The sequence below is a fragment of the Paralichthys olivaceus genome, chromosome 7, assembly GCF_024713975.1.
Source record: "Paralichthys olivaceus isolate ysfri-2021 chromosome 7, ASM2471397v2, whole genome shotgun sequence".
NCBI lineage: Eukaryota > Metazoa > Chordata > Actinopteri > Pleuronectiformes > Paralichthyidae > Paralichthys > Paralichthys olivaceus.
Genome location: NC_091099.1, coordinates 3,977,388 through 3,993,647, shown reverse-complemented (window position 1 = coordinate 3,993,647; position 16,260 = coordinate 3,977,388). Strand labels below are relative to the sequence as shown.

Genomic DNA, 16,260 nt, shown 5'->3' with positions numbered 1-16,260 from the left:
TGTGTATGTGGCAGAGGATGTGCGTGTGTAATAGAGAGAGATGCGAGAATGTGTTAGGAAATCCATCAGTGGAGGCATCATGGTGTGTGTGTGAGTGTGTGAGAGCGGTCACTTGTTTTTTTTGACGTGTGTGTGTGGGGGGGGTGGGGGTGCAGACACAGTGAGAGTTGGGAGAAAGTGAATTGTGGTGTACTGATCCTTTAAGTTGTGTGTCTTGTCTGTGTGTGTGTGTCTCTGTGTGTTATGCACCTTGGGGTATAGAAGAGAAAATGGTGTCACATGAAGCTTGTAGACAACAGAGCCACTTAACCTCAATATGGACGGAGGCCGCGTGGACCGAAACACGTCACCTGAGCTGTGTGATGTGAACACGTGAACTTACTCGTCGTGTTTGTTCTGTAAACACGATGCAACAGGACTGAACTTAATGCGACTACTGACCGTTACCTTCAGGCCAGCACTGACTGCAGAAGAGAGCACAACCTGTAGCATCTCCACAGTGCAGAGGATTCTCAGAGTTTATTTATTTTTGTGTCTTTAGAGCTAAAAGACAAACTTGAAGCCATGCTCATGTCTGTATCATAAAATATTGGAAATAAGGGAAACCACCAGTCAACGGAGATGAAGCACAAAAACCGAGGCCTTGATCTTGTGCAGCGTCACACAGCTGCAGCCTTATGAAGAAACTTTCACAGAAGTTCCTTCAAACTTTACTTAAATAAAATAAACTGGTTGGTGTCACATCATATTTTGTCTCGTCCAACCACGTTTTTTTTTCCTCCGAACTTCTTGGAGCTGAACTTCAGTCTCCTCCTGAATCCCAACTTTGATTCTATTTTTAGAAGGTGAAGGGTCACACTCGATAATTCGTGAAATATCCATAATCCCATATTTAAAATCTCCCGTTGCCACTCGGGTCCATACCTTAGGAGAGGCTGATAGCATATTCATAGTCGCACTGAGTCTATAGGCGCACACACTCGCAGGCCTGTGTGCTTTATTAAAAAAAGCCCCCATGAATATCTTATAGGCTGCTAATGCTATGTGATACATGAGGATCTGAACACATTAATGTTTTAAAAGCACATTAGACTGGCAAAGACGGAGGGATTAGCAGAAGGGGAGGAAGGAGGTGAGGGAATTAAAGACGGAGAACAAAAGAAAGTGACAGAAACGAAACGATGGTCGTTCAGATTTGTTTCTTTTTTTACAGTTTGTGTCTGTTGGTTGGTGAGAAACAGTGACGCACGATTCCCGCTGGTGCCGATGAATCAGACTAGAAAGAGACATTTAAGAGAAGTGAAAGCTCATGAAGACTAAAGACGTCAAGAAAGTAATAGATCTGTAGATCACGCGTGTGTGTGTGTGTGTGTGTGTGTGTGTGTGTGTGTGTGTGTGTGTGTGTGTGTGTGTGTGTGTGTGTGTGTGTGTGTGTGTGTGTGTGTGTGTGTGTGTGTGTGTGTGTGTGTGTGTAAATGTGTGGATTCAATAATTCAGTGTCTTTAATCTTCGGTGCTGTGCAGCTGAAAGCTCGAGTTGACCCTCGCAGCTCCGTCTCTTAATATCGCTGATGTGTGAATTTATAGTGAGAGTAGCCAGAGTTAGCTCGTCTCCCTCTGTCCTTCTGTTCATACTGCTGACCTGTGAGTCCAGCTCGTCCCTGCAGAGGCCGATACCTGCCACCTGAAACTGTGTGTGTGTGTCAGTGTGTGTCAGTGTGTGTGTCAGTGTGTGTCAGTGTGTGTCAGTGTGTGTGTGGTGCTTGGTGCTGTATCAGCATTGGTGTTTCACATATGAGAGGTCGTGACCCTGCAGCCTGGAGTACACTTTTCTTCTGACTGATCACATATTAACACCCTGGACACACACACACACACACACACACACACACACACACACACACACACATACACAATAAAAGGGCCATTGACCCCTGATATGTGACTTGTTCTCCCAGTTGGTTCAGGGACCTCACCCAGTTCATTAATGCAACACGTCAGAGCCCAACACCCTCAACTTCTTATCGTTTCCAATGTCCTCCTCCTCCTCCTCCTCCTCTTCTTCTTCTTCATCCTCTCCCTCTCTTCTCCTTAATTTCATATTTCTTGTTCTGGTCCTCTCCAGGTAAGCGGCTGCAGGAGTGGGTGTGTGTGGTTCTGTGCCTCTTCCTCTTCCTCATCAACCTCTCGTTCCTCCTCCTCCACTTCTCCACCGTCCACATCCACGGGATCGTCCTGGGCATCGGTGAGACGAGTCGGTCAGACTGTGACAGTAGAAGTACATATAAACATGCTAAAGATGCTAAAGATAAAGATATGACTTTAAAACTTTGGATCACATTTGCTATTAGACTTTTGCTTAAGCAAATGTATATTTTTAAATGAATAATGAAAAAACATTGTTTCTATACTCACGAGGATTTTTCTAACTCTTTCTGTAAAATTTCATTTTGCTTACACATCTCATAACAGCATATGCTATTGCTCTTTTTTTCCGTGTCTGTGTTTGTGTGCCAGTCCTCGGAATAGTGACGGCAGACTTTGCGTCGGGGATGGTCCACTGGGGGGCAGACACCTGGGGATCTGTGGACATCCCTGTTATTGGCAAGGTGAGCAAACGAAAACACTGCAATGAACAGCCTGTTGTCATTTCTCATCAGTTCACTACAAAGTCAATCCTCACTTTCCTCCCTTAAACCGCAGTTTGGCCAAAAACGTAATTTGCTTATTGATAACAGCACCAGCGGACATTTTGGAGCTTATGTAAAAAAAAAAAAACTATTGTGCTGGATTCAGGTGTTATTATTGGATGTCATCGCTCAGCTATTTGAGTTCCATCAGTCAAGATTATAACAGAAAGTTTAATTGGGCGCTTGTGTGTTCTGTAAAAAATGAAAAAGACTTTTTTTACCTGTTGAGATGAAACTTTTTCAGCATACTTGTGTTTTTTTGGACACACTTTTCTTTAAACCTATGATCTTTAGTTTGATTGCCACCGTGCAAACACAACAAGTGAGACGTAACTCCACGTTCTTAACTTTGGACATTTGTGCAGCTGATTTCATAGTTAATCCACAGAGATGAGAGTGTGTGGATCAAGTCTGGGGGAATCGAGGAGTCAGTCTACCTTAAATAATTGTTTTAATTACCCAGTGAAACATGGACAGGCTGAGATGATACTGTTCTGTCCCCGTGTCCTCTCCGGCTCAGCGTCCCCTCTCTCCTGAGGCTGTATCACCATGGCAGCGGGGCGGTACATTATTCCCTCACGCCTCTGGACTCGCCGGAGTGACCTGGGAACTAAAAGTCACTGTCTCACAGAGGAACCTCCCTGTAGACCATAATGTCCACGGTCCCCCACCACACACACACACTGACACACACACACACACACCGTGAGTGGCCTCATCTTGAACCTCCACAATGTGTGTGGGCGTGTTGAGATGGATGCACGTGCACTTACTGTTTGCATTAAAACACATCGCCTACATTCATGAACACACACATTCCCCCACAGCCAATTAGAGTAAAGGTTATCCTCATTTCAGCCAATTAAGGTCTGTGTGATCAGGTGCAGCATGCAGATTGGTTCACGTGAACTTTGTTTTGATTAATGAGATGAGAATTTAGTGTGTGTGTGTGCGCGCATGTGTGTGTGCGTGTGTGTGCGTGCGTGTGTGTGTGTGCGTGGGTGTGTGTGTGTGTGTGTGTTTCATCTTCTGTTTATGAAATATTCATTGATAATTAGTTGAAATGTTGAAGCTGTTGTTTTGACCCCAATTATAACAAAAGTTATCACTCATGCTGAACATTTGCAGTATCCATGTTTGATTAATACTAATATTATACAGGTTAGAAGTTAATTCATTCTAATTTATTTATTTTACAAATGCTCTTTATTGGAATTTAAATACAGTAGAAGTGTTGAATTATTTAAACTCGTGTGTAATTTAATCATATAATTATTTTTATTACAACCCAATGCCTGTTACTACAAATATAAATGGATGTCATTAATATTTTGTGTGTTGTGTAACTGTTATTTTCTTATGTTCATATGTCAGCATGCATTGACGTGATACCAATATTTCTGTGAAAGGCTCATATCTTATTATTAACTGATCACTTGTTCTCTAAACAGTTTTTTAAAGACGCAAACAGAACATGAATGAAAGTATTTTCCTCCGCTGAGGCCAAACAATCCACACACACATGATTGTGTGGTTCTAATAGTAGAAATATAAAAGTAAAAGTAAAAACAAGGTGGTCTGATCTAAACGATGCGTTGTTCATAAAACACAGTTCTGAATAGTTATGATTATTCCTTATAAATTCATGTAAATATTCAGTTCACCACATCTGCAACTAAATGTGAGGGTTTCTGTCCAGGCTCCGTCATTACCTCAAGTTAGGTGAAAATGTGTTTTGTATTTTTTGACTAATTCTGCTTAAAAAATAAATAAACCAACAAACAAAACCAACCTGTCTGAGGTAAAAAGAAGAATTTTAAATCTTCTATTTCACCCAGACTGTCTTGATGAACCACGATACTTCACTGATTCTCTGTAACCAAGTTAGAGCTGCAGTGATCACAGGAGGACGGTGGTTTTGAGGTTTTGTCATCACACAGTCGAGATAAATCCCATTAGTGCGATTCACTTTGACGCTAATTGGCTCCGGATACCACATTATCGACAGCCTGTTCATTGTGATGAATTCTAACAGTCGATCTCATGGTTCATTTTCTCAGGCTGTCGATCTTGTGACATCATCCTGTGCGCGTGACATATTCGTGTCTGTGCGGATGTTTCTGTCGGAACATCGTGTTATTTAGATGACAACACTTTTCTGTACGTGCACTGCTGCACCATAAGCTGCCTGGAAACAATGATTCCTGGAGCCCCGTGTTACTTTTTCTGTGTTTGCTGAAGGCTCTGTGTGGTTTGATGTTTATTTATGATGTGGTATTTATTGGGGTTTGGGGTAGTTATCGGGACCAAAAGCACAGCGGCAGCCACAGATTTGCATGGTGTGTCGGACACCGTAGGAGACTTCTAATAAAGACTTTAACTGGAAGAGAAGAATGGACCTTTGCAGAGAACAGAGGGATGACAATGGGCTAGTGGAAAATAAAGTGTGTGTGTGTGCATGTAGACAAAAAAAACAAGGTGTGCACGTCCAATGTTTTTTGTGTCTGTGTGCGTTTTGAGAATAAAGCAGGCCTGTGCTCCCTGTTAAGGTTTGGTTTGAATATCAAAGACGTGCGCGGTGGAGAACACCTGAGGCTAATAGTGGCTGCTGATATGAAGCCAGATGAAACATTTTAAGCCATTTGTGCTTTTTGTGTCACTTGTTTGTTCAGTTTTTTTTTTGCTTCGTGTGTACGTTTGTGTACTTTGCTCTCCGCTCCCAGTTGCCTTTATTTGTAGAGACCTCTTTAAAGACGCCATCGTTCTATAGACAACGTGCGATGTAGATGCATTAATGCAGCACATGTTTTATGCACATATGGACTCCTGCCCTCAGTAAATTCATCATAATGGGACACCTCACAGTCATAAGAGGGATAATACATAATGTTTCCAGGAGTGAAGTAGGAACAGCTGCTACTGGAAACTGCATTTACTTTGTGTCACAGTCTGCAGGATCTGAGGGGCAGGTTTTTTTTTTGTTTCAGTTTTATCTGCATTTCTATTTCTGTGTAACGAAACAACATCGACAGCATCTGAGTTTGATTCTAGTTGGATTTCTTCTCCGTTTATTTGATAATACAATAGGGAGAGAGATGGGGCATTATCTGGCCAACAGGGAGTCGAACCAGCGACCTGCTGCTCAAAGTGTGTGGCCTAGTGGGTAAATTATCTATTTATTGAGCGCTTTTCTTGTCTTGATGAACACTCGTAGTGCTTTACTCTACAATTTTCCCATTCACACACATTCATAGAGTCTCGCACAGCCCAAGGAATAGAGGGGCTGGGGATTGAACCAGTGAACAACCCGCTCTAGCTCCTGAGCCACAGCCAGACACCTTTTTTTTCATCATGTCACAATGAATCCGTTGTGTCCCCTGTCTGTGTCTGCTCTGTCCTTGCTGAGCGTTGTCCCCATGGACGTAGACTCGGCTCTACAGTCACCTGAACACTTCCAAAGCTCCAGATGTTCTTGAATGTGATGGTTTAATTAGGTTTAACAGGGAAACATATAAAAATGATGCATCGCTGCACAATATCACCGCAAACCGAGGATCAACAGAGTATGTAGCTAATTAAAAGCAACAAACTGTGTTTACACAGTAGCATCACATACTGAATGATTCTCCTTTTCTTAATAGAAAAATCAACCATTGCTACAAGGCACCGGTGCTAAACAGTTCATGTAATATTTAACATAAATCCTCTTAATTCTAATAAGAACTTAATGGATCTATAACTATTGTTCTCCAGCTGATGACTTGATCCACATTATTTCTCATTAGTTCTCCTCTGATGTGACAACCCCCCCCCCCATTAAACATAAAAATATCCAGTTCATCAAAACAGTCTCTGTTCACAACAAATCACAATATTCAGTAAATGAAACATAAACATTATTTTGTTGCTCTACCTCAGAATATTATCATCATATCACAAACAGCTGATGCGCTTCATCAGAAACTGCACGGCAAAGATTTGATTTGTTTGAATCCATAAACGTCCTTTTCTCTCCACCGAACTGAAAACTGCAGCTCAGTCTTAAAAAGTGCATCGTCCCAGTAGTGTTGAGGACTATTCCTCTGCGAGGCTTCGGGCTGTGCTGGGTTTTTTTTTTTTTCTTCCTTTTTTGTCGTCATCACGTCGTTGAACTTTAATTGACTCAACAAGGATTTCACAGGCCTCTAATGACACCACTTTGAGGACAAAGTCACGCTCATTAGTTCCCAATGACGCTGGATTCACATTGAAGTTTGCCGGCGTGTTGATAGTTTAGGGGTAAATGTTTGAAGATCCTTTCTCCCCATTCTGTTTTCCACTCGTCTTTTAAAGGCATCAGCACTTTTTCTCCTCATGTCAGTTCCCCCTCTTTGTCTTTACTGTTGCGCCCTTATGTGTCCTTCGAGGCAGCTCTCTAATGAGGCTGATTGGAGCGTTGATGGAGAGTTAACGACTTAGGCCAGTTTCTCCTGAAAGGCCAGAGGGGGAATTGAGAGCGAGGAGAAAGCCCGGATGGAAAGATTTGGCCAGAAAGAGGCAAACAAAGAGAGAAACCAACAAAAAAAAGTGAGATGAAAATACAGTAAAATAATAAAAAGGTCGGGAGGACATAAAAAAGAAGGGGGTGGAAGGGCGTGTCCGTCCAGCCAGTGGGACAGCGCTGGTTGCTGCGGCGATGGGCGATGTGAGCCGGTGATTAGCGAATGTCGTGCGAGGCGGGCCGTTAAACGGTGTGGGATTAGAGGACATGCGGCGACCGGTGGCCTGCCGTTAGCTGGGAGCGCTGATGCCGCCCTGCTCGGCACGACCTCCGCGGCTTAGCCGGCCTTTCATCTGGCTGAGGGCTGTGGCGAGAGGAGGGGGCGATGGGAGAGGAGAGGTGGGGGAGAGGCAGATTAGAACGGAGAAGGGCACATAATTGTGAAGTTGTCAACAGATAGTTTGTGTGTTTGCAGTGGCACCTACCAGCCATGTTTGCAGATAGGCGTGTGTAATTGGTTCGAACAGCTAACGCGACAATAATGAGTTTTCATGCTGATGTGTCCATGGCTACACACACACACACACACACACACACTCACACACACACACACACACACACGCACGCACACACTGTAGCAACAAAGATGCAAGCCGTATTCCTTTTTTTTGCTTTTGCCACTGAGAGAAATAAATTACCTTTATCCTTGTGTGTGTGTTTCTTTTTGTCCTCTTTTGTTCTGGAGATATTCAGATTCAGTCTTTCATTTGAGACCCCCACGCTGTCACAGACAGGTGTCTGCCTCTGCACAGCGCAAGTGGGGTTTGCAACCGTGTGTGTGTGTGTGTGTGTGTGTGTGTGTGTGTGTGTGTGTGTGTGTGTGTGAGCGAGCGTCTGTGGGTCATTTATGTGTGTGAGTGTGTTTGTGTGAGTCGACTGCTGTTCTGTGGTTTATTAGGATGCTGGATATGAGCTTTGGGGTTGCACAGGATGCTGAGTACCCCTGAGTCCCTGTTTGTGTGTGTGTGCGTGCTGTGTTAGTGTGTGTCTGTCTCTCAGTGTGTGTGTGTGTGTGTGTGTGCATTTGATCTGCATTTGTATACAGTTTGTAAACAATGATTTTCCATCGTCTGTTTTGTGTTCTGATTTAAAGTGAGTTTAAATTAAGTTGGAAAAACTACCAGTGATTCTTTGCTGTTTATCATATTGATGTTATAAACCTGATATTCTGTGTAACATACTACATATATCTTTAATCTGTGTTTTATTTAATAGAATCTTTATATGAAGTTTGAAATGTGAAAACATGTGAAAATAAAATGATCATTGCTATTACATGGCTCATTAAGTATCACACAGAGTACAGCATTAAATGTAAATTATAATTGATGACCGAGCTGAAGCACAGTTTTCTATTTAATTGTCTTTTGTTTGTTCAGTTTTTTTTAATCCTCTCTGCTGTTGCACAAAATAAACCTCATGATTGGTTGATGAGTTCCTCCCCCTTTCAATTTACAGCAAATATCCCTGTATCAACGTCCCTCTCATGTATGGTTTCATTAGTCTTACAGAAGTGATTGTGATGTTTTATCGACCGTGATGTCTCTTTCCTTTTCCTCTCTGTCTCTCTCTCTGTCTCTCTCTCTCTCTCTCTCTCTCTCTCTCTCTCTCTCTCTCTCTCTCTCTTCTCCCTTCAGGCATTCATTCGACCGTTCAGGGAGCACCACATCGATCCCACCGCCATCACTCGCCACGACTTCATCGAAACCAACGGGGACAACTGCATGATCCCCATCCTGCCACTGACACACATGGCCATCAAGTTCCTCACATACACACCAGGTAGTGCACACACACACACACACACACACACACACATGCAAACATTTCAGAGAGAAGTAAGAGGAGTGAAACCTGCTGCTGTGACTTTGAAAGTGAAGTTGCTAAAGCTCTGGGGTTCCTGCTTCCTGTGTGGAGTTATTCTCTCGTTCACATTATTATCACCTGTGAGTGAGACACTCGGGGATGTGACACCTGCAGAATTTTGAGCTACACCCCCCCCCCCCCCCCCCCCCCCCCCCCCCCCCCCCCAACATCTCACCCGTTCTGCACAGCCTCCTCGTCGCAGGAGTGGGAACTGTTGCATTGAAGCGACTTCTCAACCATCGTGTCTGCAGGTTTGCTCAAAGTCACTCTGCTTGAAGCTGAATGTGGATGTGAGGACTTTAGTAGGTCAAACAAAGGCTCCGACAATCTTTATGTTCCCAGTTTTTGAGGTGGAAGTGAAGTGATCACAGGAAACCACGGGGCACTTTCTCTGGCAATCATGTTTTGACCTTAGGAGCTCGGGGCAGGAGGGGGGAGGGTCTGGAGGAGGAAGATCAGCAGGAGCAACCTGTTATTGAGAAGGTGACATCCCCACCTTCCATGTCCGCACTACAGCTGGGGTCAAAGGCCACTGATGGGGCGGAGAGAGGAGGCGTTAAGTTTGTCAGGTTAACGTCTAGGTCAGATGCAGTGATGTGAGGTTAAGCTGTTTGCAAACCTCCTCTGAGTGAGCATCTCTGAAGTGATTCTGACTTTAGAGAAGTTGCCAATAATAGGAATAAACATTTAAATACATCTGCAGCCTCTATTTGAGCTTTTTTAGCCTATAACATGCATTTATTTATTTAGTTAGTTAGTTTTTGTGGTAAAAGCAACAGAAGAAATCGAATTAACCCTTATGTTTGTTTTGCTATTAAAGAAAGACGATCGGCTGGTAAATCATTGCTCGTTTTATAATTTAATATCTGTAACTTTCTTAACGTTGTGATACAAATAGAAAGAATATCACAAACCTGTGAGAGTAAGGAAACAAGGGAATGAGGAGTGGAAGGGGAGACACGCAAAGGTCAGGTGCTTGTCCACAGGAGGGATCAGGGAACGATTACGGGGAGGCGGCAGTAGCAAGGTCCACTTGTAGGTGACATCCACACCTGTCATGTCCTGCACCGCGGGGAGTCAGGAGGTCACGAGACAGAGACGGGCAGAGACGCGGTGACATCTACACCTGTCATGTCTGCACCTCAAGAGGTCACTGCTAAGAGTTTGAGACAGAATGGGAGAGGGGGGGGAGAGAGAGTGGGGGGTGGTGGCGATGACATCTAAACCTGTCATGTCAAGCTTCTCGCCGTGTCAAGCGGTCACCAGACAAAGACGGAGAGGGAGGTAGATGGGGAAAGCTGAGAGCAGGGAGGGGGCATCTCCAACTGTCATGTTCGCACTTGAACTGGGGTCAAGAGATCGTTGTTTCCACCAAAGAGAAGGAGCGAGGGACGGAGGTGGACGGAGAGTGGACAGCTGTAAGTCATACCGACACGAACGCTCAAATGGATAACAAGCGGTGATGAAGACGAGCTGCAGACTTCCACTCAGTTACATCTAAGTGAGGATGAAGCGATATCAACAAAAAGACGTTTTTCCGTGCATGTTATAATTTCCAGAGACGCCGCACACACACCTGCTCGTGTGTGAGTCCAAACCTGTGTGACACCTGTCCACTCAAATCAACTCTGACTCATCCTCAACAACTGTTTTCACAGTTTCAGGCCGAGCACTAGTTTACTTCAGGGAATATCCGTGAAACACGTTTCATCCGACATCAGTGCAGAAGATCTTTCATCGTCTTTAAGGTTAACCACATTCCACGGCCTGTAGGGGGCACCAGAGCTGACATATATACGTTTTGAATAGCCGTCCCCAGTGTCCACGTTGACGTTCATAGTCAGCAGATATGGTGCTGACTTTACATTGGATTTACATGAGTAGATTAAAATGAGCGCTGCAAAGATGCTGAGCTAATAAATGTCTTTTCTTGTTAACGTCCTCGTGGGAAGATGTTCACACCGTGTCATTCTTACGATCTGTCCCTGACCAGCTCTTTGGTAATGATGTGCACTTCTGTTTGAGTACGAGGATGAGATGCAGGTCGAGTGTCTCACCCCAGACGGACTTAAAGTTCCAGATTCCTTTTGACTGTCTCACTTTTCAGAAGACGACATCGTTTCCTGTCTGGTTTTAATTTCTCATCGCAGTTTCTTTTACATTCTCTGTTCGTTAGACTACAGCTCTATCTATATCACTTCCTCCTCTCTTCCCCTGCTGCCACTCTCCCCCATCTTTCTCCATCTCCTCTTCTAGTCTCCCCCCTGTTCCTTATCCTCCCCCTCGGCCTCCACTTCTCACCATGGCTCCTGCCAGCGTCCTCTCTGTGGGAGTGCTTTGCCTTAGCGCTGGCCCCCTTTAATATACCAAACACTTTCATAACTTATTCCATTGACGTTAGTCTCTCTCTTTCTTCTGCCTGTTTCCTGTCACCTTGCAGAGGCCTTGGCGGCGTCCTATCCCTGGGACTGTTACGTGTTCGCCCTCGCTGTTTTCGTGACGCTGACCAATCAGATTCATAAGTGGAGTCACTCCTACTTCGGACTCCCACGCTGGGTCACCATGCTCCAGGACTGGCATCTGGTGTTGCCACGGAAACACCACCGCATCCACCACGTCTCGCCACACGAAACATATTACTGCATCACTACAGGTGAGAGCTGATACTGCGTCAGTGCAGTTCTTCAGAGTGGCACATTTTTATTCCTTTAGTGCGTATTCAAACCAACATTTGTGATTATGTAGAACCAGAAGAATAAATGTACGAATGAACGATGATAATATATAAGCACATGAAAAACTCACTGTCTTTGTTTTTAATCAGAAAAACCTCAAGCTTCTTACAGTGATAAGTGAATTGTTGACGCAACAGACGCAAGAATAAAAAAAACAAATATAATCGGTTGATGTAAACAAAATCACGTGATCTCCGCAGCGGAGTTAATACGTGACTTCCTGTCCGCTGCACCCGGCTGCTCCACCTCTCGCCTGAATAACTCTGGATGTTTCTCTGTAGGTCGTGTCTGAAAACAGCTCACGTGTAAAGTTACTTATGAAAACCATCACATGTGTGTTCGTGTTTCTGTCGCGGGCGGCCATTTTAGATCGCCATAACTGAAGCTGATGACTCCGGGATGATTTCACTTCTCAGTAGATTCGAATAAAATGGCGGCCGTGTGTCTGTCTGTCTGTCTGCGTCTTATAAATAACTAAAAGAAGCTGTTCTGTTTGCGTGCGTGTTTGTCTTTGGAGACACGAGGCCCCTGTAATACATCCACATTCAGTATTCTGTGTGCATCTGGGTGAGAGGGAGAGAAAAGAGGGAGGATACTCAGGAGATTCAGCTTGTACGTCACCCTGCGCCCCTGCGGACGACAGATGTGTGGGTGAGCGAGTTGAGGGGGTTGGCACAGGGAAAGTGTGTGTTTGTACATGCACACACACTCATACTGGTGCATCTGCATACTCTAGCATCTGTGTGTGTACTAGTCTTTTTGACCTCCTCTCCAGTTTCTAACCTGTGTGTGTGTGTGTATGTGTGTGTTTGGTGGGAGGTGGGTTGGTGGCGGTCGGGGGCCACAGGGGACGGCGACGGCCCCACGCTCCCCCAGCCTGGCTGCCTGGGCCGGGCTTGGATTCCACTGGGGCTCGCCTAGCTGCCTTTGTGTTCGCCACCGGCTGACAATCCCCATGTATATTTAATGCTAACCTGCTGTCTGTTCTAACAAATAGGACTTCACAGGCAGAGGGGGGGTGGAGGACAAGGGAGGGAGGGAGGGGAGAGAGTGGGAGGAGAGGAAGCAGGGATTTGGAAGAATACAAAAAAAGATGGAGGATGTAGAGAAGTGGAGCGAGAGAGAGAGAGAGAGAGAGGAGGAAGAAGGAGAGAAACCAAACCTCTGGCTCCTTTATGTCTTTCAGCAGAGAGAGGGTCACTGAAGGGACACACACACACACACACACACACACGCACACACACACACACACACACACACACACACACACACACACACACACACACACACACACACACACACACACACACACACTCACATCCCCGCAGCTATAGCATGCACCCTATGCAAACACATCATGGGTGGTTGTGTTTGAGCATCAGACAAAGGTTGGCTAAGTACACACTACCCATGTGGGTGTCTTTATTTGTTTCGTGTGTGTGTGTGTGTGTGTGTGTGTGTGTGTGTGTGTGTAACTGGCTTATTTTTTATTTCTGCATTATGTTGTTGACGGCAATTTTATTCTACATATAAATGTGTGTGAGTGTGGGTGTATGTCTGTTTGGTAATAATAGTAAAACGGCTTTTCATCTCAAATGTCTGGGGAATCCTCGACTGCTTCTAAAGCTGTAACATCGGAACGTGTGTGTGTGCATGTGTGTGTGCAGTCACGTGTACTCACAGAGACTACACAGTCATGCATGCATTCATGTGTACATGTAAATGTATATGTTCATGTGTACTTTGGCCTGCAGCCATACATACATTAATGTATTTACCTCACACACACACAGAGAAGTCATCACCATTAAAGGTCTGTAAAGTGCATAAGAATCTGCTCCTCCTGTCTTTCTCCCTCACGTCACAGGTTGGTGTAACTATCCACTGGACCAGCTGGGCTTTTGGAGACGGATGGAGCAGTTGATTGAATACGTGACGGGGCAGAAGCCGCGGTCAGACGACCTGGCGTGGGCCAAGAAGACCGACTTGTAAACACACAGGATAAAGAATGAGCTTGGAGATGCAAAAACACAGAATTGGCAACGGATTGGGGAGAAAAACACACAAACATACAATTTACTCGTGTCTCTGTGCTTCTTTTGCAAAAGAAAACACATTTAAAGATGGTTCAAGTGATTTTGCGTTTGTGCTGGAGTCTGTAGTTTAACAAGCTTCGAAAGCAGAAGTGAAAAACATCCCGGGATGAGAACGCTGCTGTAATAGCCAATTAGCTTGTAGGCCTGTTCAACCAATGAGGTGTGGCGATGTGTAGGTGTCGGAGGTTTCTGGAGGTTGGGCTCTCCAGGAGTGACACCGCACACACCTGCACACAATCTCACACACACACACACACACAGTTTGTAAGTTAAATGTTCAGTCACGTGTCCAATTTCTTCTTTTCTGTTATTTTAGTGTTACAGTCGTTTTGTCCTTCGTAGAAACATCATCGTCCTCTTTAAACTCTCGTGGCTGCTGTTACACACGTGAAGGTGAAAATCTGATGATTGTGTGTTTTAGACAAACGCAGCATAGACGTAAGTAAACACAACTTTCAATCGTGTCATTGAGTGTTGGTCAGCCGTCGACAGCAGTCTGAAAACTGTACAGGTTTTCTCACTGAATGTTTTTTATCGAGAGAAGTCTTGGAGCAGGAATCACTTATATCTTGTGTAAAGGTAAAAGCTTCTAAACGAAGGTGTGGAGAAATAAGACGAATTGTTTCTAGAAGCTGTATTTCACTTTAATCCAGATTAGTTTAGAACATCAGCTGCATGTAAAGAGGGAAGACGTGTCTCCACTCTCTAAGAATATATTCCAGATATGATTTTTCACTTGATCAGTGGAGTAAAAATCACATAAAATCACATAAAGCATCTTACAGAAAAATGTGTTGGATGTTTTATTTGACTTTTTATTTCGTCTGAGTCCTGTCGGCTAACTCGGAGAAGGTGGGCCTAACAAACTGTACTGCAGCCAGCCACAAGGGGGCGATTAAGATGAATTGGCTTCGCCTTTACTGTAGGAAAACTTTACAGCTTCTTTTTATACTTTTTGGCAGAAGGTTAGTCGAGAAGGCTTAAATATACTCAAAGCTTTAGCAGCTGGTTAGCTTAGATTGGTTTAAATTGGCAAACCGTAGGTTCTCACCCACCACCAATTAAAAAGCTCACTAACTACCACATCTTGTTTTATCCCAAACTATTCCGACAAAAAAAAAGTATGTAAAGAAATCAAGAAAGTCTGTTTTGAAGTTTAGATGACAAGTTGATATTTATGTATATTGTTCTACAAATATAATCTCTCTTCCCTCCATTGGAACACAAAGTGCCAGAGACAGAAGTTGACCCTTCTTGGCATTAGTGATTTCATGTAACTACTCGAACATGCCTGCAGAGAGAAAATGTTTCTAAGATGAATCTCTGTTTTCTGGAGGATGCTCATGGCTGCCCCCAAAGACCTCAAAGTGAGTCCTACATGTATATATATGTCTTTATTTAAACTCAGAACTGTGTCGTTAGCATTAGCTTGTCACACCTCACCGCTGGTCAACTTCTCAGAATCCTGCTTCTTTTTTAAAATCACCAAGAAGTACAACCAGAGTACTGCATACAGTCCGTCATTTATTCTGGCGATTTAGGAAAGTCTGAAGATTTTGTAAGATAACATTTCCATTCATTCAAATCACGTTAGAGATTTCAATGTTGCGTCCGCATCCCGAATCCTCGTAAACTGTTCTGCAACATGCTAACCCTGCCACTGTCGGATCAGCTGACTGCAGATATTTAACACGAGAAGACACGTGTCACAAAACTCTAAACTTAAATCAGAGTCATGGAAGAAATGCATGGGGACAGTTTTACATCACTTGGAAGGAAAAGGGAGAAAAAACATGTTTTAGTTTCAAGCAAAATTCATTATTTTTCACCAAGTTGCTTTACAGATATTGTCTTTAGCGTCTCTGATGTTTGTTTACATCTCATACTGTGAAACCTTGTTACTAACTCTACTAGAGTCTATAGCTGCTTGATTTGTAGTTTTATCTCTAGGCTGGAAATCCCTTCAATCACAGAAGGTCAATAATAAACAGCACTTTCTCGTTTTACTGAGTAAATGTCTGAAAACTTGTCCGACAGGCACCGGTTCACACACGATCACACACATTCTGATATAATCACGCATGCACACACACACACACAAACAAACACACACAATCGATCTCTTGAATGCAGTCACACACAAACACTCACACATGCTCTCTTTCTCTTTCACACTGTGTTCTCGTTTTCTCTGGCTTCATAATTTTCTATTTTTTTATCTACAGATCAAGCCTTGTATATTCTGATGTTCCATTTTGCAGCTCAACGCTCGCTGCTCGTCTGCCTTAATGTTTTTATCTGCTCTTTGATTTAAATAAAGATTTACGAACTCCA

General features: G+C 43.9%; 1 protein-coding gene across 1 annotated transcript in view; it reads left to right on the top strand.

The window, feature by feature from the left end:
• LOC109641788 (plasmanylethanolamine desaturase 1) overlaps positions 1-16,260 on the top strand; it is a 27,575-nt gene extending 11,315 nt beyond the window's left edge. The window contains exons 2-6 of the mRNA XM_069527956.1: positions 2,125-2,244; positions 2,517-2,608; positions 8,867-9,011; positions 11,536-11,748; positions 13,698-16,260. Of these exons, the coding sequence (XP_069384057.1) occupies positions 2,125-2,244; positions 2,517-2,608; positions 8,867-9,011; positions 11,536-11,748; positions 13,698-13,822 (695 nt within the window). The 3' untranslated portion in view covers positions 13,823-16,260. The remainder of the gene's footprint in view (positions 1-2,124; positions 2,245-2,516; positions 2,609-8,866; positions 9,012-11,535; positions 11,749-13,697) is intronic.